The following is a 25,326-nucleotide window of genomic DNA, read 5'->3' on the forward strand; positions in this document are numbered from 1 at the left end:
GTCAGGTGACTTAAAACCAGTGACTTATAAGTCACGTCTGTTTGGTTGTCATCTGACTTATAAGTCATCTGTTCATGCAAAAGTAGGTGACTTATAAGTTTTAAGTTGGGGTGGAGCAACTTATGACTTATAAGTTGGGGTGACTTATAAGTTGGGTCTGTTTGGTAAAATAAGTCACTTTTTACACTTTTCAACTTATAAGTTGGTGACTTATTTGAAACCAAACAGGGCCTAAGCAAGCACTACTTATTTTGATTTCAGATTTACTCCTCTCTTGAATCACTCAATATTTTCACATAAAACTTCAGTGAATCACTGGATATTTTCAGCTAGAGAAGCTACACATTCATTTCTAAGACAATTTTATAAAAACTACTCCTCTCTTAAGAAGTTGGACAATTTTCATAAGATTAACATGACTAAGATACAGAAGTTCCCTCACCGAAGCAATGAACATTCATGACTAGCAAGGGAACTGCAAGATTAACAAATGTTCATGACTAACAAAAACTACACATTTAACTCCTGAAATTGCAAGTTCAACAAGATGCACATCCAAACCATGAAAGCAGCATGTTCATGACTACAGAAACTCAAACAATGTTCATGACTAAGCTACAAAAGTTCAACAAGATACATGCTTGATCTCTGTATACCTTCTTATTTGCCTTGAATCTGATGATTTGGCGCTTCTCTTGCTTCGGTCGCCCTGTTTCTTGATCGGTGACTAATTGTCGGAGTCTCACTCGGTTTCGAGAGCCTCATTCCTTGAGATTGTTTCCCCCGGGCAAGTTGTGATCAAAACAATGCAGCAGGTGAGACAGAACACTGGTGTGTCTCTATCAATCTCCTTCCAAACTGCAGATCAAAGAAGCAGGCCTACTACATCAAGCTAGAACTACTCCAAATCAGTAAATTTCTGCACATTGGATTAATCCATGATTTACTGCAACTACTCAAAATTAGTGTAAGTCGGTGCTACAACTACTGCTACTCCAAATTAGTGCAACTTAGTGCTACAGCTACTGAAGCTTGATGAGAAGACGAGGATATTACCATGCGGACGACGATGACCTGCCGCCGTGGCGTGGCGGGGCAGGGGTCGCGCTACCGTCAGGTGCTCCGCTGCTCCATCGCTCCAGCGCTTCGTTGCTCCGCTGCTCCACCGTCGCTCTAGATCCAACGCTTGGTCTGTGCTCTAGGTCCGTCGCTCCACATCCAACGCCTCCATCGCACACACAACATCGACGCACGCCTCCGTCGCGTAGAAGCTCATCAACGGTGCAAAAAAAACGATCTTTTCACCGACGGACACACACATCATAGATTGAGTTGCGGGGTGATGGGGAGAAAGTGGGTGGTGGAAGAGGACTGCAACGTCAAGAGGGAGAGGCACACGGGAGCCCGACGTCAAGAGAGAGAGGCCACCGACGAGCTGATCTGAGAGGAAGAGAGCGACAGGGAGAGGGAGGGAGCTTCTGGAGAGCGAGCGATGGGTTCGAGTGTGAGTGGGCAAGCGGTGGAGGGCAGTTTGGGAAAATTAGAAAGTTCCGTAATGTGATGAAAATTACACTAAGGCCCTGTTTAGAATCACTCAGATTATATAATTCAGTTTTTATAATCTATTCTGTCTTCGAACAAGACAGATTATGGTGCAAATTATAAAAACTAAATGGACAGATTATTAAAAACTCATAATCTACTCTACAACAGCTAAAATCAGATTATGGTTTGCTAATGATCCATTACCCTTGTAAAGTTGAAGACATTTCTACCACCGCCACCCTCCTATTTTAAAAAAGAACAGAGGACAGACCGATCATTATGCAATATAAAACCTGGATTACAGTTTATATAATTTGGCCTCCAAACATGTCCACCTGAATTATTTTTATAAACCAGATTATATAATCTACCTTCGTAATCCAGATTATCATAATCTATTGTGGTTTTAAACAAGGCCTAAAAAAAACTTAACGGACAGGCGAGCGGTTGCTCAAATCTTGGAGCCGGGCCTTGAGAGAGGACCAACACATGTTTGATGGATGTTCACCAGCGACGAATTGTTGACGCAACAGAAACATGTTTGATGCATGTTTGAAAGAGGACCAAACACATCAAACAACTTTTCAAAAAAAAACATCAAACAATTCGTCGAGCGTGAGAACTGAATGAGCAATCCTGGTGACACAAATCATCAAACTATTACACTCGTTTAACTCAAAATCTGACAAAAGAATCGATCCTCGACACAGATAGACAGGCGCATGCCGTGCTCCCGTAAACAGTAGAGTAGAGTAGAGTAGAGTAGAGTAGAGTAAAGTAGAACACCACAAGAGTATACATACGCATAGACGGACACAGAAGAAAACAAGCCTATGTTTTAGGTTGCGTCGGTGAAGCTTGAGCTGGCATATGGGGAGGGGAATTTGATTTTATTGGTTGGCTCCGTCCTCGCCGCACCGCAAGGCTGCCGCCACGCTCACCTGTAGCTGCGGTAGAGCGGGGTGTACATGCAGCTCTCGGCGTACTTGACCAAGTCGTCGGGCCGCGGCAGCCGGCTCGCCAGGCCCAGGTCATAGGCCTTTGCGGCCACCTTGGCGGCGATGTTGGCCGAGATCTTGCGGATGTTGGTGAAGGGCGGGAAGATGAGCCCCTTGTCGAAGTTCTCCTGGGTCACCTGCTCCGCCAGCGCCTCCGCTGCACCCAACCAAACACCATTCACCATCAGATTCAGATTCAATCACCATCCACCGCAAACGCGTGCGAGGAGATGCAGATACTTACAGGCGGCGAGGAGCATGTCGTCGTGGACGCGGATGGCGCCGGAGATGACGACGCCGAGCCCGAACCCGGGGAACACGTAGGCGTTGTTGGACTGCCCGGGCACGTACGTCTTCCCCTCGTACTCCACGGGGTCGAACGGGCTCCCGCTCGCGAACACGGCGGTGCCCTTGCTCCAGGTGTAGGCTTCCTCGGCCGTGCACTCCGAGTGCGACGTCGGGTTCGACAGCGAGAAGATGACAGGTTTCTGCATTTTTCACACGGCCTCTGTTTAGCGTTCCTGCACCTCAAATGAAGCAATAAATCGAGCTGACAGGTCTGCGTCCTACCTCGTTGAAGGAGGCCATGGCCTCGATCACTTCTTGGGTGAAGGTCTTCCCGACGCCAGATGTTCCGATCAGCACGGTTGGCTTGATGGACTGGACGGCCTCCAGCAGGGTCTTCAGTTCTTCATGCTCATGAGCGAACGGCTTCTTGAAGTGCTGCAGAGACTCTTTTCTAGACTCCACAAGCAGACCCTGCACAATACCACGACACAGAGCCCTACGTGTCAGAGAAAAAAATCTAGATGCATGCATGGTTTCTGGGATGAGATGAGCAACCAACCTTCGAGTCCACCAGCCAGATCTTCTTGCGGCAGTCGTCGACAGGGAGATCAGTCTGTAAAAACAGCAACTCGATGTCAGTGATAGGTAGTAATACACCATCGACCGACTGATCCATAAACAATGCAGAGCTTGCTGTCTTACGTGTTTGGACATCTCAAGCGCAATGAGTTCTGCAATGCCAGTTCCAGCCTCTCCAGCACCAAGAAAGAGGTAAGTCTGATCCACAAGGCCTCCACCGATCACCTTGAGCGCCGCCAAGAGGCCTGCGAGGACCACTGATGCTGTGCCCTGCAATATCACCATTTCCCGTTCAGTAACTCTGAAGATAAAAGACAATAAAAATAACCAAATGGTTCACCTCGTGGTGACCAGACCACTGCTTGGTAGGAACAGTGTGGGAATGAATGAAGCACCTGGATATCATCATTGAAGACGAGATGGCTCTTGCTGTACTTTGCGAGCAAATCGAATGCATTGTGGTTGGCAAAGTCCTCAAACTGGACCAGGACTTTCTCGCCGTAGTTTTGCTTGACTGCGGTCATGAACTCTTGAAGAAGCTCATGGTATTCGTCGCCGGTAGCACGCCGTTGACGGAGCCCGATGTAGTACTCGTCGTTGAGCAATGTCTCGTTGTTGGTGCCAACATCGATCGTAATTGGCAGGCACTGCACCACGATCGTTGCATTATTAATATAATAAATCGGTCAGCAGAACGATCCACTGGTTTTGATCCTTGCGTGCTTTCAGAACATTCAGAGCCACACTTACAGCTGATGGGCGAACTCCTCCGAGGGCGGTGTACAGAGACAGCTTGCCAACCGGAATCCCCATACCCTGCACAAGATCATCACAACATGCATGAGCATTCAGAATCATATAAAGGTTGGTGGTGGATCATCATCGATCATATTTATGCAGTACCTGGCAACCCAGATCTCCGAGGCCCAAAATGCGCTCGCCGTCGGTGACGACGATGACCTGGATGCTCCTCTCAGGCCAGTTCTTGAGCACCTCAAGCACCTTGCCCCTGAAAAGTGCTTGACATGTCAGACATGTACTCGGGTCTTGAACAGAGAGAAATGCACGGCGCGCTAGAGAGAGTAGGGAAGAGAGGGAAGACAACGAGACGCACTTGTCCTTGAGGCTGATGTAGAGCCCCTGCGGGCGGCGGTAGATGCTGCCGTACTTCTGGCAGGCCTCGCCGACGACGGGCGTGTACACGACGGGGAGCAGCTCCTCGACGTTGTCGATGAGGAGCTTGTAGAAGAGCCTCTCGTTCCTCTCCTGGAGGTCCATCATGGCGATGTAGCGCTGGAGGGGCACGGTGTACTGGCGGAGGTTGTGCATGATCTTCTTCTCCTGGTGCTCCTGGGAGACGATGGCCGGGGGGAGGAGGCCCCGGAGGTAGTGCGCGTCGCGCTCCGCCTCGGAGAAGGCCAGCCCCTTGTTATGCCGGGGGTCCCTCAGCAGCGAGTGCCCGCTGTTGGTTGATTGCACACAAGGAAATTGTCATCATTCATGTGTTTGAATGGAGAAGACGACGAAGAAACGTCAACGTCACGAAACAGAGTGACGCAAACGAGCACTGCGATACCGATACTAAGGCAGAAGCAGGATATCGATCTCAAAACTAAGCAACTCCATATGTTTTTTTTTAAATGAGGAACGAAGCCTCCGACCATTGCATCAATCGATGTATTATTGAATAAGCTCAAAAACAAGGTTTTAGAAGGAAATCCATATGTTGGCAGGGTTAAGGAAGGAAAAGATGCTTTACAGCGTACCCTAAATACTGTAGTTGCAATCGCGATAACAAGTTGCCGACTAATGCCTAAGTCACACGAGACCAGAACCGAAATCGCATGATCTCGCCGTGCCCATGCGAAACACACGCACCAACAAAACTCCTCCAGAGGGCGGAGGAGGTGGAATCGCCATCAAACTTCATTTCCGGCCGGAGGGGATTCGCCGTAACAAGACTCGGATCACGCGGGGGGGGGGGGGGGGGGGGGGGGGGGCAGAAGAAGAACAAGACGAAGGGATGGACAGGATAACCGCCAGGCCCAACTCTACAGCTCGGTTTCGTTAGGGGTATTATTAGTTAGTGTTACCTTGCGACGGAGAAGGACCATGGCGTGACGAGCTGCTCCTCGGTGGCCCTGTCCTCGCCGTAGGCGTCCTCGACACCGCCGCCGGCCATCTCCTCAAACTCTCGGCCTCGGAATCGGAAACGCACGGACGGAAGGAGCGCGATACGTAACACGAGACCTGGTTTGAATCGAGCTCTCGTCCTTCTTTTTTTTAATCTCGTGGACGGACGGATGGATGGATGGAATGCGGTGGTGTGGAGACCGGAGGGAGCAGCGGTGCCTATTTATGGAGGCGACCCCGACGCCCGTGGCCGCCGGGGAGGGCCCGCCAGGCAGAGAGGGGAGGGGAGCGGAGGGCGCGCCGTGGGAAAGGGAGGAATGGTCGGGGACGCGGATGGTGAGAGGAGAGGAGAGGAGAGGAGGCTCCTTCCCGGGTTGGTTCGTTGGTTGCCCATGACAAAGACAAGGGGAAACGAAACGAGGACTAAACAAACTCTTCTTTACAATACGTACACGATACAAGTGGGAAACGAACGTGGTGGGGAAACGGGGAGATGAGGAGGGCAGCAGCCGATGGGACGGAGAAGGTTGTCGGCGCGGGGCGCTCGGAATAGCATAGCAGTCTCCTGCTCAATCATGCTCGCGTTTGGTTTTGTTTGATGTGGTACGCACGCGTCCCCACGGCTGCTACCGGGCTAGTAGTAGCAGGTATCGTCGGCCCTCTCTCCCTCGGGTACGGAAGGACAGCGCCCCGGTGGAGCCGCGAGACAGGAGGGGGACACCAAGTCGGCTAGCTATGGTCGGGCCTAAGATGGTGTTTCTTTAAAGGGACTACACTAAAAAAGAAAATTAGTTCCTAGATAAAGAAAAACAGAAGGGCTTTTCCTTAAGAGATTAGAAAAAGATTTTATTTTAAGTATTTTTTCTTTAGTTCTTGGATTAAAAAATATCTAGTCCCTTAAAAAGAAACATCATCTAAGAGCATGGTTAATAGTATAGCCAACTGCTGGCTATAAGTCATCTTATAGCCATCTTATAGCTAGCTTGTACAATAGTTAGCTATAAAAGAGTAATACTTTTATTATATATGGCCCACATTTCATTCTCACAAAGTACCTAGGAGCACGTGCTAGAGCTGACTCTTCACAAAGAGCCCGCTTTCCTTCTCTCTTCTCTTCTCTCTCATCCAACTCAGCAAAAATATAATATTTTAATCCTTACAGCCTGCTGACTGTACCTTATTGTACTTGCTCTAAGGCTGGTCGTAATGGTAGTATCATAGCTAGCATCATGCATGCCAACTAAGCAATTTTGATGAGGTGGCATAGAATTAAATGAAGAAAAAGAGGGTTGAGTATCATATTAGGTTGGTTGTAATGGATAGTATCATATACTAGTATCATGCATATGATACTAGTTTATGATATCACATCCATAATGCATAGTATCATATGTTAGAATCATAAGGTAGTTCATTTATTGTCATGCAAGACACATAGTAGCACATCATTTAATATGATACGGTATCATGATATGATACTCAATCCTCTCTTTCTTCATTTAATTCTATGTCACCTCATCAAAATTACCTAGTTGGCATGTATGATACTACCTATGATACTTCCATTACGAACAGCCTTATGGTAACATATCATATTAAATGTTGTGCTACTATGTGTCATGCATGGCAATAAATGATCCATTCTATGATATTAAGATACGATATTATACATTACGGATGTAGTATCATACACTAGTATAATACTCTCCATTACAACCAGCCTAAGAGCACACGACAAATGGAGAAGATTAAGGACACAATGTGAACCCTTAAACTTCCACAATCGCATATACTCCCTCCGTCACAAATTCCACAATCCCATATACTCCTTCCGTAATGAAATAAGTGTCTCACTTTATACTAACTATAATATAAAATTATATTAAGCTTAAGATATTTATTTTAAAACGAAAAAATACATAGTTCCGCGAATTGGTTTGGATGTTTATTTTTCGTAAGCCAGAAACAAACAAAAGAGGCTTTGCAAGAGTCTGAATATCCGAACGGAATCAAATAATACAACATCATCACATATCTTTTCCTTGCGGACGGCGAAAGACCGTTGTTTTTTGGTGAAAATTAAGGACAGGGAGATTTTGTTTACGGTCGTAGTACCCCCGAACCGTAGTGTCGTTGTACTCGGGGTTAGATGTTATTGTAAACTTAGCTTTGAATGAGAGGCCTCCATCAGTAATGAAAATCTCCTTTACCACCGCAAAAAGAAATGACTATTTAATGACGAAAATACTAAGACATAAACATTACTTGAGAGAAGGCACATATGTAAATACTTATCCGACGGAAGGCTACGTTGGACGGAAGCATACATCATGGATATTTGATGGACAAAACACATTAAATCATGGATGTTCCGTGTATATTTGGCACAAGGCATACCAAATAGGGTGATTGAATCAAGGGATGCTTTAGTGTTTGGATGTTGGACGGAAGCACACACCATGGATATTTGATGGACAACACGCATTAAATCATGGATGTTCCGTGTATATTTGACACAAGGCATATCAAATAGGGTGATTGAATCAAGGGATGCTTTATGATGTGTTTGGTTGCAGGGATATCCTTCCAGGGACAGGGATAATCAATTTTTTCTGTGATTGCCATGCGTTTGTATCTGGGACGAGGAGAGATAGAGGCAGCCAGATGCTGGGAATATTCGCCAAAAAAGGGACGTGGTCAACCGCAAATAAGTGGCGGGTGGTGGCAATCACTCTGTGCGCGTCGCGGGGCTCTCGCATGCGAATCATTTTTTCGCTCACGCTCACCCCGAGATCTTTCCCCGATTACTCTCTTCTCTGCTCCATGCATAGCGACGGCGACGACGTGCACACCATCCCATGGACGGGCGTCGCAGTTGGATCTCAAGAAGCTGGATCTGGATCGATTGAGGTCGCACGTGACTAGCGATTGAGATCGGGGCAGCGACTTCGTGCATGAAGCTGGATCGATCTGCTGTTCTATTTTCTGCTCATGCATGCACATCGTGCATGCTGTATCTCCTGCTATTGTATTTCCGGCCATCGTGCTGCTATATCTTATGTGCTGTTGCATACTGTTGAGGCGTGCTCGATGTGTGGTGTGCTTGCGTGCATGATGTTGAGGTGTGCTTGTGTGTGTTTACTCATGTATTGCTGATCTATCCCTTATTCATCCCTCAAACCAAACACTCCAATGACTATCCTCAACCATGTTTCATCCTTGAAACCAAACAAAAAAGGGCTAACCTCACCCACCCAACCAAACAAAAAAAAGGGCTATCCCTAACCAGGTGGTTGGGGATACCCACAACCACTTTAGCATGTCCCTCAAACCAAACACATCCTTAGTGTTTGGATGTTTGGCATAAGACATAAGGCTATTATCATTTTTTTAGGATTAAGAGGCGGACATTTGAGGTATGGCCAACTTGCACATCACTGTCCATGGATAGATATGGTGTCCACTTTAGGGGTCAATGTTGGATATGCTTTCACCATATGGCTTAAGCCCTCTTCGATGGTAAAGGTTGGCGTGTGAGCCCCTTGTTCATATGGGTAGCAGAAGAAGCAATGTTGGTGTGACCGTCATGATGACGAGAGGTAATGTTGTAGTATCATTCGTTATGGATGATGGTCATGGTTCAAGGGTGACGTGACCACTCGGTTAGCAAGAGGCAACGATCGTAGCATCGACAATTGTGCTCGACTAGATGTTGGGATGTCTTTGTCGGGGTGAAGGCCCCAACCTAGCAGTTGATGGGGCGAGTGCAGTCGACATTCACAAGCATCCAATTTTTTCTGAAGGCGTCGATGTGCCTAGAGAAATCCTAAATCCGAATCCACAGATCGTGTGGCAACATTTTATAGGACACGCTTTTTCTAGAAACTGTTGACCTAGAGTACTTTCCTCGTGTGCCATTGTTGGTGGGCGATGGTTGTGCTTTGCGGTAGGAGGAACTACCTTGAGAGGAACTATTAATAGTATATATCACAAGGAGAATAGTCGCCCGCATAGGTTGAACGATGTTACATCTCTCTCTGGATGCATGTCTTTAGCCCTTCCTTTTTATAACAATGCTTCGAGCCTGCTCCATTCGTTTTGACCCATCTTGCTCTATGTCTCCGAGGGGACTTGTTTTCTTTGTCCTATTCCTTCTAGAGTTCCCAAACCAACCACCTGAGGCTCCTCATATCTCTTCCCCAACCTTCACATTCCGCAAGTGGGCGTGGGGTCCAGAGTCCAACTTATCATGTGGTACAATAGTTGGATTGTCCTCTATGGAAACTTCCCTGTGGTGAGTACGTGTTAAGTTCACTACCGACAATCGTGATGTCCCAAGCTTGATTGGAGTCTATCATTTTATTTTGTTAGTCATGCATACCTTCTTTGGTGAACGTCGATAAATTGGCCACTCCCCCAAGTATCCAAATCTAGGGTGGATTTTGTTTGTGTGTATGTCATTTTTCTTGTGGTTGATCCTTCTGTTCGAGCCATGTTGTCGGAGGAGCACTCAATGGGGGTCTTAATTCAAGTTAGGGTTCGTCCTTGGCATGGCTTTGGTTCTTGTCCATTGATGCTCCTCATGTCCGTTCTCTTCTCTCAAATAGCTATCTAAGAGCATATAAAGCCACATACCTCGACCCATCAAACGTCATGGGCGCGTCGTTTTGAGCCCCTATTTATTTGTACACGCTACCACAATCCTTTTTTTCCTCTTATGTCCGATCACTTGCACGTGATTGATGGAGATGAAGAGAGAGAAAGAAAAAAGGTGGTTCGGGGTGGGGACGCGTCCTACCTGTCGGGTTGATCGAGCGCGTCCACGATCCCTCATATCATTTCTATATTTGAGATGGAAATGAGGGTTCGAGGACAGCCGGGCGTATAGGGATGATATGAGGGATCTGGCCGGGTCAGTTTTTTTGTTTCTCTCTCATGTTCGATGACTGGCCGGTCGTGTCCGCAAACGTTTGAGGAGAATTTAGGAAGTCCGGTTGTAGATGCTCTAAGTGGCTTGGTTCTATTTCATACTATATGATGACTTCATGCACGAAGAGTACGCCTCCTAGAACCTGGCATACGTGTGGATGCAACTCCAACAATCGTGGACAATGTCAGGAATCTCTGCTGGCCGACATGCCCACCAACTGTTCGACCATATGACTCAAGAAAATAAGATTTTTTTCCATATGTATTTATCGAATAATTTTTAGGATGATGGTTTCATTGTGAAGCATCTTTAGGACTCATTCCTAATGGATATGATAAATGATGGCCATGATCCTCCAAATTATGAGATGTGTGATCATAATTTGTCTTTGTTTGATGTTGGGCAATCGTCGGGCACTCAAGAAAATAAGGTCAAGGCAAGAGGAAATGCATACTAAACCCATGAAGATGCCTTATTGTGTAATGCTTGGTTGGCCACAAGCATGTATCCTATATGTGTAACTGAGTAGAAGGCCTCGAAGTATTGGGAAACAATCCACATGTGGTACCATGAACACAAGCACTACATTCAATCCATACCACCCGCAATGATGGCTCTCTCCAACAAATAATGCCCGCAACCCAAATGTGTGTGGACGTCTTTTGCAGTTTTTTATGCACAAGTTCTCAATAGGAAACAAGGTGCCATTGCAGTCGATGGCCATGTAAGTTTGGTTTGCTTCAAATTGCTCATCATCTTTCTTTCTTGCTTTGTTTCTTGCATTATGTAGGCGTGTGACTTCTACTTGATAGATGGGGTTTGCATCCACTTTGTATCACCAAGTTGAGAGAAAGCCATTCATCATGTCTCATTGTTGTGTGGAATTGAGTAAAAAACAAAGTAGTCAAACTTCTTTTGAGATCTAAAAAATCCCTTCAAGAAGAAGACGAGGTGGCACAAGCTCTCATCAATCTATAATATTAGATGATGACAATGAGCTAGTGAAGGGAGGATGGACATGGGGCCGAGCCAAAAAGGAATAGACACTTGAGGGGGTGAAGTGGGAGAAGGACAGGGTTGCACATGACGACGCGACAAACAAATTTTTTGCCACGTGGACATGCATATTTTGCAACAATAGGGAGAGAATGAAGAAACCGAAGGAGAAATGGGAGCATAAGGAGGAGGAGGTACAAGATCTTTTAGATACACAAAGGAAGATAGTGTAGTTTGACCGAGAGAGAGTGTGGAAGAGGAAGGGCATTGAAAGCAAAAGCGGTCGATGCCGGTAGGTGTTCATCGCAACTTCGGGAGAAATATTTGCTCCGGTCTCCAGCGAAGGCGGCGACGGCGGCGCCTGCGGGTGTCGTGATCTTTCTTCGAAGCGTCGTCGTGGAGGTGTGCTCCTCCTCCCCACAACTTGGGCTCCAGAGGGAAACCTCAGATCCTCTGGGTCGGGCATTGAAGGCGTCCTCGTGCCTTTCTGCTCCTTGGGGGCAACGTCTTGGAGCCGACCACGACTAGGAGACTAGTGGAGTGCGACATCTTCGCCGTGGATGGCGCATATTCGCCGCATGGTTTGCTCAGGTGGGGCGCTCGTTACTGTTTGGCAACAATGATGGCGTTGAGAGGAGCTCGGGTCGCAGCCTGGACTTTGGTAGTTGGTTCTTTCCGGCGTGTCCGAGGTGGTCTTTTGTGGGTTGCTTGGTTTCTTTGAAGTCGGAGCTGCGGTGGAGCGAGTCGAGGCGGTAATGATGACAAGTGCTCGATGGTCGTTTGTGAAGGGCACGGTCGGCACAAGTCCTGCATATTTCACATTTTGACACTCGTCGTCAAGGTCGGAGCTCTCGACTCCTCGCGCGTGAGGTCATCCCGTGGCATGTGTCGTCGTGGTTTCTTTGCACCTCTTTGCGGGATGGCTTTGATGTTGGAGCTTGATGGTGAAGTCGGAGTCGCTCGTTCGAGGCAACCGGTGATGACCATGACACTTGCGACTCCGCGGCGGATGTCTTTCTTCTTTGCAGCTTCGGGTCCATGTTGGTGGCCAGGTTGACAGGTGGTGTCGTGTCATATGGATTGTGTATTATATCAGTTTTAGCCCGGTTTTCCGCCAAGTAAACGGGAAATTCTCTTCTTTAATCAATGAAAATGGCAAATCTTTTGGCTCGTTTAAAAAAACAATCAGTTTGACTCTAGCGGAAGAGGCATGGCGACAAGGAGGGTTAGAGCATCTACACCCAGACCTTGCAAATCCAGCCTCTCAAACGCCCGCGGGCGCGTCCAGGTGCGTCTGCGGGCACTGAAATGGCGCCCCTCATTTGTTGCCTTCCACATCCATGTCCATCATACCTGAACCCTCAAAACCACACAACCCATCCAACGCTACGTAAACATAGATCAACACACGGTTCATCAGATTGGCTAAACAAAAGGAGCATAGTTCATCGGCAAATCCTAACTATGAACTAGCTAAACATAGGTAAAATATAAATGGAGACAGGACAACCATCATTTCTTCACCGGTCCTTTGCCCTTCCGATCGCCGGCATAGCTGCAGGAGTCGGCGGCTGGTGGGGAATCGATCGAGTCATCGAACGAGGAGCCATGGTCGTCATCAGAGAGGATAACGAGCCCTTTTAGTCGTGGGACCACCCCGTCCTGCTCCCTCTTGAGCTTGGTGAGCCGAGTTGCCTCCACCGCCTCGCGCTCAAACTACTCAATGACAATTTGTAGCACCTTCGCGTTCTTCCACCGGACCCGCCGTGCGTTCGTCTCTACGGCCGTAAGCGAACGATGGTATACCTATTCGAGGAGGAGTGCGTCCTCGTCGGGCTCCACCTCCATCCCGCGGCAACGGCGCATGGATTGCTCCACCTCCGACATCTCCCTTTGTCGTTGCCGCTCGCGGGAGGTGGCGTATGCCTCTGATTCGAATGTGCGTGTCGAGGCTGGTGCGGCAGCACAAGCACCCACCATTGCCCACGTGGGGGAGGAGCAGCCGACGGGGCCAGGGAACGGTGCACGGAAGGAGCGAATTACGCACTCCGTCTGTCGGAGCTATGCACGGACCAAGAGGGCTAGTGCCGGTGTCCGAGCTGCGCGGGAGGGGAAGCGGCGAGGCTACAGATCCGGATCTACCCCCAGTTTCCACCTTGGACCTCTCCAAGGTGATGCGAAGGGCAATCTCATACTCCGAATCCAGATTGTCGTTGGAGCAACTGCCGGAGCTTGACATTTTGCCGGATTTGATCTGATTAGGCACGGGGAGAGGAGAGGACGGAGCGAGAGAGGAGAGGACGGAGCGAGAGAGGAGAGTGAGTGAGCTAGGGTTTCACAGAGATGAGTCACATGCAGCTTTTTGTGGGACAGGCATGGGGTCGTGGGTGGGTCGGGCCTGTCAGGCGAGCATGCCCGGATTCGCCCGGGCTCCCTCATATATGTCCCATATTTGGGCTGGATATGAGGGGTGCCGGTCGGCCCAGGTGTTTGAGGCTCGTTGAGGGCGTCCGTTTGGATAACTTTTTAGTGACCCGACAATAATCGGACACGCTGTCGAGGCATTTGTGACGGATATAAAAGGTCCCGTTGTCGATAGTGTTATATGCAACTATATTGGAAATGGAGGTTTTAAACTATTTGACTATGACTACGATCTTTTCCTAGTTGTGGGCCGAAGGTGGCAAAAAAATGGCACGAGAGCTCGTGGGCGCTTGGCACGAGGCGGCTGTCGTTAATTGGCAAGCTTTGCGGTAAAATGGTCTTCTACCCTCTAAGCCATTGACACGAAAGCAGATGGGTCACATTAAGTCCATCACCAAGACGGACCCTCAAATCTTCGGTATAGAACCGTAGTGTTCGGACCACTTTTGCCATTCAACGAGGATCTGTATATGCCCGCTTAAAAATTCAAACGTACTTTGCAATTAACATTGAATTATTCTTTTCTTGTCATGTCCGTGGACCACGTCCGAACATAAAATAAACATATATCAAAGAATTTGCGCGTCAATGTTGGAGATGCCCCAATGGCTAATAGCATCTCCAGCCACACCCCCAATAGGCCCGCAAGGTGCCTTTATTCCATCAGGCCAAAAAAACCTAGTCGCGCCCGAGGGATGTCGAATTCTGTCGGTTCGGGCCATTTTGGGGCCTCGCGATCCCAGGCCAAACCTAGCTCGCTGGGGGCAATTGGGGGCTCCGACGGAAGGGAAATTGGCTCGTGGACCACCACTGTCATGCGATAAATGCCTTTTTCCCAAATACTACCCACACATGGGAGAACACCACTTCTCCTTTCACCGCCATGTCGATACCAACGTCCCCCTGCCCACAACCGATGTCCCACCTCTAGAAAAGCCATTCCCGCGCCGGAAAGAGAGGGTTTCGCCATGACGGCCTTCATCCCCGATACTGTCCAAGCTTTCCATGTCTCCGGCCACGCAAGTGAGGATACCAGCGGCTACCCACTCACCACACCCTCTAGGTGTTCGGCGATTTGCCTATTCGGCGATGGACTCCGACGACGAGGAGGCATTCGCGGCTCTGATGCAGGAGGAAGCCAAGGTCGACACCGACGACGAAGAGCACCTCATGATCCTCAACGCTTTGGCCGGCGTGTTCATAAAGAATGCAAAGCCGCGGGAAGGTGACTCGGTGCGAGGCCGCCGCAAGAGCAAGCAGAGGCATTGAATATGGGGCTATTGTTTGCTCTACACCGACTACTTCGCTGGCGCTCCACTACACGGTGAGAAAGTATTTTGACGCCGTTATCAGATGAGCCGGAAGCTCCTCCCCAAGATTGTGAATGTGAACCGTTATCAGAGGAGCGAGTGTTTGACACTAAACCATATTTCACGCAGGGTCCTCTTGCGGCATGGGTTGCCTTCCTTAATATGCGTCAAGAACCGCAACATAATCTGGTGGAGCACCTATGAAGGCTCAAGGGCAACGCCTAATTCGATGTGTTTTAAGTTGTGTTCAAATTATGAACTTGCTTCGTTGAACTATTTGATTCGTATTGATTTCTGAGACAAAGTATGTGATAAAAATTGGCCATTTGTTGAATTTGTGTCGAATCTAAGTTCAAACTCGGCGGCTGAGTACAAACTTGGGGGGGGGGGGGTGGAAACCCCACGTTGAAAATAGCGCCCGCTGGACCCCAAAAGCGCTATTTTTTGCCTAAAAATGTCCTTGAAGGCGAACGACTGAAGATGTTGTAAGAGAATCTCTAGCAGACCCCATATAAAGCCGACCCGCAAAAGTCATTTACAGTTCGTGAAAAATGTCTTTTGCGGGCTGGCGCGGGCGCGGACGGAGGCAGACCCCCCCAAAACGGACCTGTAAAAAGGATATTCACAGAAGATGCTATTATATGGGTCGTCAATGCGGTGTGTGTTCGGTTGCCGCCGTGCCGACCCGCAAACCGAAAAACCTCCCAATAAAATATAGTTGGATGATTCCGGCAAATGAGTTAGAATTTAAACAATAAAACATCGTTCGCACGCAAAATGAAATTTTAGTTTAAAAGACAAATGCAAAAGGACTTCATCCATCCTGGTCACTCTGCACCATCGAGGTCATCACCGCTCCCGAATCCATCGACTCCCCTGAATCCATCGGTTGCACTTGTTCCTACTTCGGCACTTGTCCCTACTCCGACACCGAAATCATCGGTTCCGATTCTAGACGAGGAAACATCACCACCGTTGTAACACACAAGCATCCTCCTCTTCAAGATTTCTCTCTTTGTCATGTCATGCCATTCTTTGCTGATGTCGTCCATGTCATTGCGGTTCAAAGTCATGATCCTATTCTCTTCGGCAAGAAGGTTAGCCATGGTTCATGTCATTGTAACATGAACTCGGCAGCGACATTGTTCGAAGCACCGCTACATTGAGTGACATCACATACCGACCTACCACAATGGCGAAAAATCGTAGCAAAAATAAGTGAGCAAGATGCATACCTTCCCGCCCTTTCATCGAACACCTCACCTGTGGTGGAAGCAGCAACTTAGAAAGGCACCGTCGGGGAATGTCTCGCCGGGGTAGATGGAGTGGACGAAGGTTTTTTCGTAGGAACCTTCTTCCGCTTCACGCTCGAAACCTTGCTCATCTTCCCGGCCGGCGGTCGGGCAAATCGCGCAACAGCGGCGGAGCCCGACACGCCTTCCCTTCCGGCGGGGCCAGCCGAATGCCACCCTGCACGATAACGTTGCCTTGCCGCTTGCGGGCAGGCATGTTGGTGACTATGGCGATGGCGGGGGCGACATGACCGGCGACAAGATCCGCCAGACGGGATTGCGCATGCATGACCTCCACGTTGACTAGATCCGCCGTCTGGAACGCTTCCATGGCAGCAAAGAATGGTGGGGAAGAAGGTCCAGAGCGTGCGGTGGGCGAGGCAATGGTTGCCGAAAAGGGGGAAGCGGGGAACGGCCGCCCGGAAATTTCCCTCGCGCCAAATCTCGTTGCGCATAAGAGGCGAGCTCGGGTCGGCCTCCCACCCCGTGAATCTGAAGGTTAAGGGCGAACTTTTGCCACGCCCCGCAATTTTTTTTACGAATCGGACGCGTTTGCGGGTCTGGTTGTTGGAAATATGCCCTAGAGGCAATAGTAAATTGGTTATTATTATATTTCCTTGTTCATCATAATCGTTTACTATCCATGCTAGAATTATATTGATTGGAAACTCAAATACATATGTGGATACATAGACAACACACTGTCCCTAGTGAGCCTCTAGTTGAGTAGGTCGTTGATCAAAGATGGTCAAGGTTTCCTGGGCATAGACAAGTGTTGTCACTTCATAATGGGATCACATCATTGGGAGAATGATGTGATGGACAAGACCCAAAACTATGAACGTAGCATATGATCATGTCAGTTTATTGCTACTGTTTTCTGCATGTCAATGTATCTGTTCCTATGACAATGGGATCATGCAGCTCCCAAACACCGGAGGAATGCCTTGTGTGTATCAAACGTCGCAACGTAACTGGGCGACTATGAAGGTGCTCTACAGGTATCTTCGAAGGTGTCTGTTGGGTTGGCATGGATCAAGACTTGGATTTGTCACTCCGTGTGACGAAGAGGTATCTCGGGGCCCACTCGGTAATACAACATCACAATAAGCCTTGCAAGCAATGTGACTAAGGAGTTAGTCACGGGATATTGTATTACGGAACGAGTAAAGAGACTTGCCGGTAGCGAGATTGAACTAGGTATGGAGATACCGACGATCGAATATCGAGCAAGTAACATACCGAAGTGAACATGCGACGTTCCTCAACAGTGGCATCATGAGCTAGGTTCGTGCGTAGATGATATCTCGAGTAGAACACAAAAGAGTTTGTGGGCGTTGATGTTCAATTTGTTGCCCTCCTTAGTTTTTTCTTGATTCGGCGGTATTGTTGGATTGAAGCGGCCCGAACCAACTTTACTCGTACGCTTACGAGAGACGGTTTCTTCGACTAACATGCAACTTGTTGTATAAAGATGACTGGCGGGTGTCTGTTTCTTCAACTTTAGTTGAATCGGATTTGACCGAGGCTGTCCTTGGAGAAGGTTAAATAGCAATTTGCACATCACCGTTGTGGCTTTGCGTAAGTAAGATGCGACCATACTAGATACCCATAGCAGCCACGTAAAACATGCAACAACAAATTAGAGGACGTCTAACTTGTGTTTTGCAGGGTATGCATGTGATGTGATATGACCAAAAACATGATGTGATATATTGGATGTATGAGGTGATCATGTTGTAATAGTTAAATATCGACTTGCACGTCGATGCTACGGCAACCGGCAGGAGCCATATGGTTGTCTTTAAACTAACGTTTGTGCTTGCAGATGCGTTTACTATATTGCTAGGCAGTAGCTTTAGTAATAATAGCATAGATATCACGACAACCTCGATGATGGTACAATGATGGAGATCATGGTGTGGCGCCGGTGACGATGAAGATCATGTCGGTGCTTTGGTGATGGAGATCAAGAAGCATAAGATCATGGCCATATCATGTCACTTATGATTTATATGTGATGTTAATCTTTTTATGCACCTTATTTTGCTTAGAACGACGGTAGCATTGTAAGGTGATCACTCACGGAAATATTAAGATAAAATTGTGTTCTCCCCGACTGTGCACCATTGCGACAGTTCGTCGTTTCGAGACACCACATGATGATCGGGTGTGATAGACTCAACGTTCACATACAACGGATGCAAAACAGTTACACACGTGGAAACTCGGGTTAAACTTGACGAGTCTAGCATGTACAAACATGGCCTCGGAACACAAGAGACCGAAAGGTCGACCATGAATCATATAGTTGATATGATCAACATGAAGATGTTCACTACTGAAACTATACTCAACTCACGTGATGATCAGACTTGAGTTAGTGGATTTGGATTATGTGTCACTCGAATGACTGAAGGGATGTCTATTTGAGTGGGAGTTATTAGTAATATGATTAGCTAAACTCAATTATCATGAACATAGTCAAAAGGTCTTTGCAAATTATGTTGTAGCTTGCGTTGTAGCTCTACTGTTTTTGATATGTTCCTAGAAAAAATTTAGTTGAAAGGTGATAGCAGCAATTATGCGGACTGGGTCCGTAAACTGAGGATTGTCCTCATTGCTGCACAGAAGGCTTATGTTCTTAATGCACCGGTCGGTGTGCTGAACCTCGAGCGTCGTGTGTGGATGTTACGAACATCTGACATACACGTTTTTAATGACTACGTGATAGTTCAGTGCGTAATATTTAACTGCTTAGAATTGAGGCGTCGAAGATGTTATGAACTTGAGAAGGGGGATAGGGCTTACTGGCCCCGAAAGACGTTATTTTGGCCTAAAAACGTCCTTAAAGGCGAACAAGCGAAGATGCCGTAAGCAGGGAGATGAAACTTTGACTCCGCGTGAGCGTGGATGAAATGCGCTCCAAAGTCCAAACCAGCGCCCAGCCTCCAAGTATCGAGGCTCACATGCTCAATATAAAGCACCCCTCGAAGCGCCTCTACTAAATTGCGTAGTGTGTGTACCTCATGTGCGTTATCCAGCAGCGGCTGATCACTGTGTCTTTGCCATATTATTTTATGGTTAAGGCTAACTAATTTTTTGTCCGATGGTGACTGCATGTGGTCAGCAGTGGTGCTAACATGTGGTTAGCATAGTCACAGGACAGCGAGCAGCCAACGAACGGGAAGCAGTCGCACGATTCCTTGCGAACAATTTACAATCTCAAAATCGCACTTCCACTGAGGCACTGATGTAATAATAGTACAATATACGAAAGAAAATCTATAATCCCTGCTTGGGAAACGAACTTGCGCGTGTTCGTTCTCAGGCCCCGTGCGTCGCTTTCCACCCGGTTTCGTCGCAGCCCGATAACAAAACTAAAAATGAGAAGAAGAAAAAGGTCCTGTAATCCCTGCTGCGTTCCCCAGCCCCTTGGCTGCAGCAGTACTAGTGCACACGTGGCCGACACCAAAGAGAGGTCAAGCTCGAGTACTAGTGCACACCGGGGCCTGGATTACTCTGACCCGTCATCAATTTTCCTCCCGTTGCGAAAGAAAAGCACATGCTCGGGGATTCGGCTCACGCTCTTTCAACGACCTCCCCGCCCGTGGTCAACACCCAGCGGAACGTTTCAACCATGACCGCGTATTCTCTCTAGTCCCCACCAAACCCCTCTACACATTTTACTGCTCCCATCCCGTGATCGTGAGAAAATGCTGCAGCGTTCTCTCTCTCTGTGCGGTGGTAGGTTTGTGCAGTGCGGGTGCGATCTAGGCGTGCATCAGCTGGTCTCTGGAAAGTGAGAAAATACGGAACATGGGAAGAGAAAAGTAGGCGTGAAGAAAGGTGGTGTGGCGAGGCTTGGTCTGGTTTCGCACGCGGCGCCGCGTCGATCGGGTCGCCACCCGACCCTGACCGGACCCACTGCCGCGCCAGGGCGCCACCATACGGCCTTCACGGCGCTGACCGTATGCAGCTCGGGATTCGGCCGCTACCGCCTACCGACGACCGGCCGCACGACGGGCGTTGATGGTTGCAGTGACCAGTTGCTGAGCATGCGCGCCATTGTTTTTATTCTCTACTAGAGGCCTCGGTGTTTATGAACATCCGTTTCGATTGGACCGGTCGGAGAGGCATCCGTGCTTTCACTCATTGGCCCTGATACTCTAACTTGGCTAGAGGTTAGAGTTAGTTTCTAACTTTAGTCTAACCATGAACTAATTCTAGCCTTTGATGGTGTTTGGATGCAAAGGTTAGTTTGACAATAAATGCATTTTTTTTAATCATGTGTATCTTTTAACCAGAATTTGTTGTGCCCAGCTTTTGTGTAGGCCTGGTGCGGCCGGCGGGGCGAGCAGGGCGAGCGCGGCCGGCGGTGGCGAGCAGGCCGAGCGGGGGCGAGCGCGGCCGGCGGGGCGAGCGCGGAGGAGCGAGGCGAGCGCGACGGACGGGGCGGAGCGGGGCGAGCGCGGCCGGCGGGACGAGCGCGGCGGAGCGGGACGAGCGCGGCCGGCGGGACGAGCGCGGCCGGGCGGGGCGAGCGGCCGGGCGGGGCGAGCAAGGCCGGGCGGGGCGAGGGCGGCCGGCGGGGCGAGCAAGGCCGGGCGAGGCGAGGGCGGCCGAGCGGGGCGAGCGCGGCCTGGCCGGGCGGGGCGAGCGCGGCCGAGCGGGGCGGGCGGGGCGCGCGCGGCGGAGCGGGGCGAGCGCGGCCGGCGGGACGGGCGCGGCCGGGCGGGACGAGCGCGGCGGGGCGGGGCGAGCGCGGCCGGCGGGGCGAGCAAGGCCGGCGGGGCGAGCAAGGCCGGGCGGGGCGCGCGTGGCGGGCGGGGCGAGGAAAGGATCTGATGCGGTCAAAATATTATTATTTTTAGCTGTCCATCCCCAACTAGCTCCAATTAGCACATCTTTTCAGGGCTAGTTTTTTTGATGGGTTAGTTTGCATCTAACCCAAACTAGCCCATGTGTTTGGATACTTTGGGAGCTAGTTCAGCTCAAACTAGCTCAAACTAGCTCTAGCAGTGGGATCCAAACAGGGCCATTTTCTTTACACTAAAAAAGATTGGTTCATCCGAGAAAAAAAAAGATTGGTTGGTGTTGGCTGCAGGAGCCAGGATCTTTGAAACTTCTTCACGCTCCAAACAACACACATTCGTTAGCAAGGTTGGATGTCCAAACCATTTTCCGTTATTTTGTTCACCATCCTCACAATGGCCCAACCATGTCAAGGCTAGACAACAACGCTTGGAGCAACGCAACGGAAGTACCCATTTGGTCCACCCGCGTAGGTCGGTGCACATAAAAGCGATAGGCCAACGTGGTGATTTATTTTCATTTTGTGCCCGCGCGAACTCATTTCTAATGAAAATTTGGGTCATATTTAGGTTGTTGGTGGACACAAAGTGAACGTTTTCTGTGCGTGCGTCTTTCACATGTGTCTGGCCTGACCAACTTGTCACACAATGATCCATCCATTTGTGCCTACTTATTTAACTCGTTGGTACAAACACAAGTGGGTCAGGCCAGACACATGTGAAAGACGCCCACATGTGTCAGACGTAGGCGTGCATGTGAAAGACATCCATCCACCTCTCTTCTATTATTTTACTGTCACAATGTTGCTGCCCACTTGTTTTTCGTTGGGTGCATATGCTGACTCATTTAAAAAAAGGACACAGACAGGCCGGTGGACGACCCAAACGATAAAAAACAGACAAAAACGATGTCCGTTCGGGTCCGCGCTTTGGAGTTGTCCTTAGAGCTTCTAGCCGGACCCCTCAAACCCTTCTCAAACGTCCATGCTGGCTGCCCGGTCATTACTCGATCACAAAAATTTGATCCGGACGGACCTCTTAAACTGGCCTCATACGCCCGAGCTGACTGGCACCCCCATTTTCAGCCCAAATATGGGGTCAATATGGGGGAGTCCGAACATGCCCGCCACATCGGCGTGACGGCTTGGCCTCACGCGGACTTGTCAGGAAACCCGACGTTCTGACGAGCGTCTTGACCGTTGGTGCAGTGTGAACGCCGCATGGCGCTGCTCCGGCTCCTTGCCCGAGGTCAGGGACGGCTATTTAAGCCGCCCGGTGCCTCCAGACCTAGATCATACACCTCTCCACCGCAACTCGAGCGTGTCCGTCTCCTCTCGTAGTTTCCTCTCTGCCAGGATGGTCCGACGACTCATCACCACCTACGCACACCTCACTCCGGAGCGGCGCCTTCAAATCGAGGTGGAGATCCAGGCTCGCCGCGACGCCCACATCGTTGTGAGTCTTCCTCTCGACCCGTCGGAGAAGAAGGAGGAGGAGCAGAAGCAGCAGCAGGAGCGGCCGAAGGCCATGGAGGAGGACGACCGAGAGGAAGAGGCTCCCGGCTTGAGCATGGCAGAGGCGGAGTTCGTCGTCGCCCAATCGGAGGAGATAGCGGAGCAACAGACCATCTTAGATTCCATCTGGAATGAGACCGAGGTGGAGGCCAACCGTCGGCTAACCCGACTGAGGCAGGCGGAGGCCGACACCCTCTTCGACGAGCTGGACACGGAGATTGAGACGAAGGAGGTCGCAGCGGAGCAGCCAGAGGGGGTGGAGCTGCGGCACGCGACCATTTATTCGTAGAAGGCCACGGAGAACATCGACATCTCCGACGAAGAGTAGATAGGTTTTACGTAGTACGTAGGTTTCATATCTTGCATATTTTTGTATGCATTTAAGGATCCTAATATGACATGTGTGGATGTAGGATGCATTATTTGAGGCATGACCAGTCAGCCTCCACCCGCCACCACTACCTCCATCCTCTCCCTCCACTCGTTGTCCCAAAGGAGGCCGCCCGGAAATCCCGTCCACCATGAGTAAACGGGATGGCGGCCCCTGGCACCTTAAAGACACGACGCAGCTGGGAGGACCAGTGCATGGCGACGAATCAGATCGGTTGCACACCTTTTTTTTAGGGTGCTTCTGTTCGCGGCGTGGCGTGGAGGGCGTCTTCAATAGGGCGCGTCGTCCGATTTACGGCACAAGAATCCCGACGTGGCTGCTCCGAACATGGCAGCGATGACATCTTCTCCATCGGGAATGACAGGTCTGGAGGAGGCTCCTTGTGGCGGCGCCTAGCGGTGGATCATAGGTTCCCGAGCCTAGGTTCATCGTAGGAGGTCCCCGTGGTGATGATCTAGGAGTGGAGGTGTGTGGATTTGGGGGATCTTTCGGAAACCCTAGCTCGTGACTCACCGCTACTTTTCGGTTGCCGCCAGAGATCGTGGCGCTCGTTGTCGTGGCCTGGTGCAAGCCGGAGGGGCGAGGCAGGGGTAAGTGGCGCGTCCGCGCAGGTGACGCCACGGTTTCCCTCTCCTTCGTTGTTCTGACCCGCGGCATGGGGGCCTGTTGGTTTTGCTTCAACAATGGAGGAGGTCTTAGGGTTCTTCTAGCGTCATGATAGTGTTCTACTTGATATCGACCCTCTTTGATTTGGTCATTCATGAGTTCCAAGGCTCTGCTGGATATCTCCTTTGGGTGCTTGACGACTATAGATTGCTGGATCGGATGTGATTCAGTCATGTGCGCCCCTATTTTAGCCCGTGTGGCTTCAGGAGGGACTAACGCGAACCTTTGTCGTCTCACAACATTATGGGACATGTCGATATTTTCGAGTTCCATGATGAAGATAGTACTGGAGAAGGTCATTGTGGCTAAGGTGTGAGGCCTAGTGCAGATTGGATCTTCCAGACGATGATGACTTTGCTTGGTGTTTCGTGACTTGTAGCAGCAGGATTGGTAGGGGGGACACACAAGGACTACAAAGTTTTAGCTTTGAGGATGAAAACCCAAGGTGTGGCCTTAACTAGTTGTGCGTGGTAGTAGCCTGGTCGAAGGCTTGTGTTTTATAACGCGGATTTTCTCCAGGATGAAAACCTAAGATCTATGATCAGGCGACGACGATGCATGTGCACTGTTTTCTTCTTGGAGGCGTCGTTTATGAAAAATTTGGACTTTGAGTGTTGTCTTGGTGGTGACTTGTGCTGCCGTTACAAGGAGTTAAAAGGAATTGATCACTGTAGCAGGATCTTTCGCTTTTCTTCTTCTTTTTGTTTTTGGGTTTTGTGCATCCGTAGTGTCTTTAGGACATTGTGTTGTTACAGTTGATATATTCGCGATATTAATACATTTTCTTTGTCAAAGAAAATTACTTGAAATACATTTTTCGCATGATAGTACATATAATTTGTACTACAAATTCATAAGAAATTTTAAGGAACATAAAAACTAATATGTTTTTCTAAGAGTGCCCGTATCTCATGCTTCTCTACGGTGGAGACAAGAGTGACATGGATCATTCCACGAAGGAGCTTTAGGCCCTCACGTGTATCAAGATGTGACTACAACAACATATATTATAATTGCCATGTCGATGAGCAAACCTATGGGTGACATGTCATGGAGAAGAAATGACGAACTGTTCATCACACTGAGAAGAGAAGGTAAACACCAACTTCACAAATGTATAAAAAGTGATGTTATATAAGCTTGGCATAGTCCACATTCATAAGCATGTGTAGTGCACAAGCACAAATCAGGATATTCAGAGGACTACCTCCTTGAAGCTATAGTACACCACTCTACCCTCATAACAACATATACAATGAGACCAGCTTATACCTATGTGATGCCCTAAGAAATATTAAGATATTTTACACTCTCATGATGCCCTAATGAGAGTATTCCGTCATAGCTGTTAGATCAGCTCAATATAACCCTTAATAAAAATATCCTTTATCAAAAGTGCAAAACAATGAGGCGATTCCTCGGTGGTTGTGTGTGTATTCATCTACA

General features: G+C 49.0%; 1 protein-coding gene across 2 annotated transcripts in view; it reads right to left on the reverse strand.

Moving 5' to 3' along the window:
- Nucleotides 1–2,168: 2,168 nt before the first annotated feature.
- Nucleotides 2,169–25,326, reverse strand: part of LOC123427242 (NADP-dependent malic enzyme, chloroplastic-like) — a 34,076-nt gene continuing 10,918 nt past the window's right edge. The window contains exons 1-10 of one of the 2 annotated variants that reach the window (XM_045111252.1): nucleotides 5,504–5,941; nucleotides 4,525–4,872; nucleotides 4,314–4,419; nucleotides 4,161–4,226; nucleotides 3,806–4,057; nucleotides 3,534–3,680; nucleotides 3,391–3,444; nucleotides 3,114–3,302; nucleotides 2,788–3,031; nucleotides 2,169–2,700 (exon numbers count right to left, since the gene is read on the reverse strand). In XM_045111252.1, the coding sequence (XP_044967187.1) occupies nucleotides 2,483–2,700; nucleotides 2,788–3,031; nucleotides 3,114–3,302; nucleotides 3,391–3,444; nucleotides 3,534–3,680; nucleotides 3,806–4,057; nucleotides 4,161–4,226; nucleotides 4,314–4,419; nucleotides 4,525–4,872; nucleotides 5,504–5,592 (1,713 nt within the window). In that variant the 5' untranslated portion in view covers nucleotides 5,593–5,941 and the 3' untranslated portion in view covers nucleotides 2,169–2,482. Of the gene's footprint in view, nucleotides 2,701–2,787; nucleotides 3,032–3,113; nucleotides 3,303–3,390; nucleotides 3,445–3,533; nucleotides 3,681–3,805; nucleotides 4,058–4,160; nucleotides 4,227–4,313; nucleotides 4,420–4,524; nucleotides 4,873–5,503; nucleotides 5,942–25,326 lie in introns of those variants that run through there. The other variant, XM_045111244.1, reaches the window with a different exon arrangement.

This window comes from Hordeum vulgare, chromosome 1H, assembly GCF_904849725.1.
Source record: "Hordeum vulgare subsp. vulgare chromosome 1H, MorexV3_pseudomolecules_assembly, whole genome shotgun sequence".
NCBI lineage: Eukaryota > Viridiplantae > Streptophyta > Magnoliopsida > Poales > Poaceae > Hordeum > Hordeum vulgare.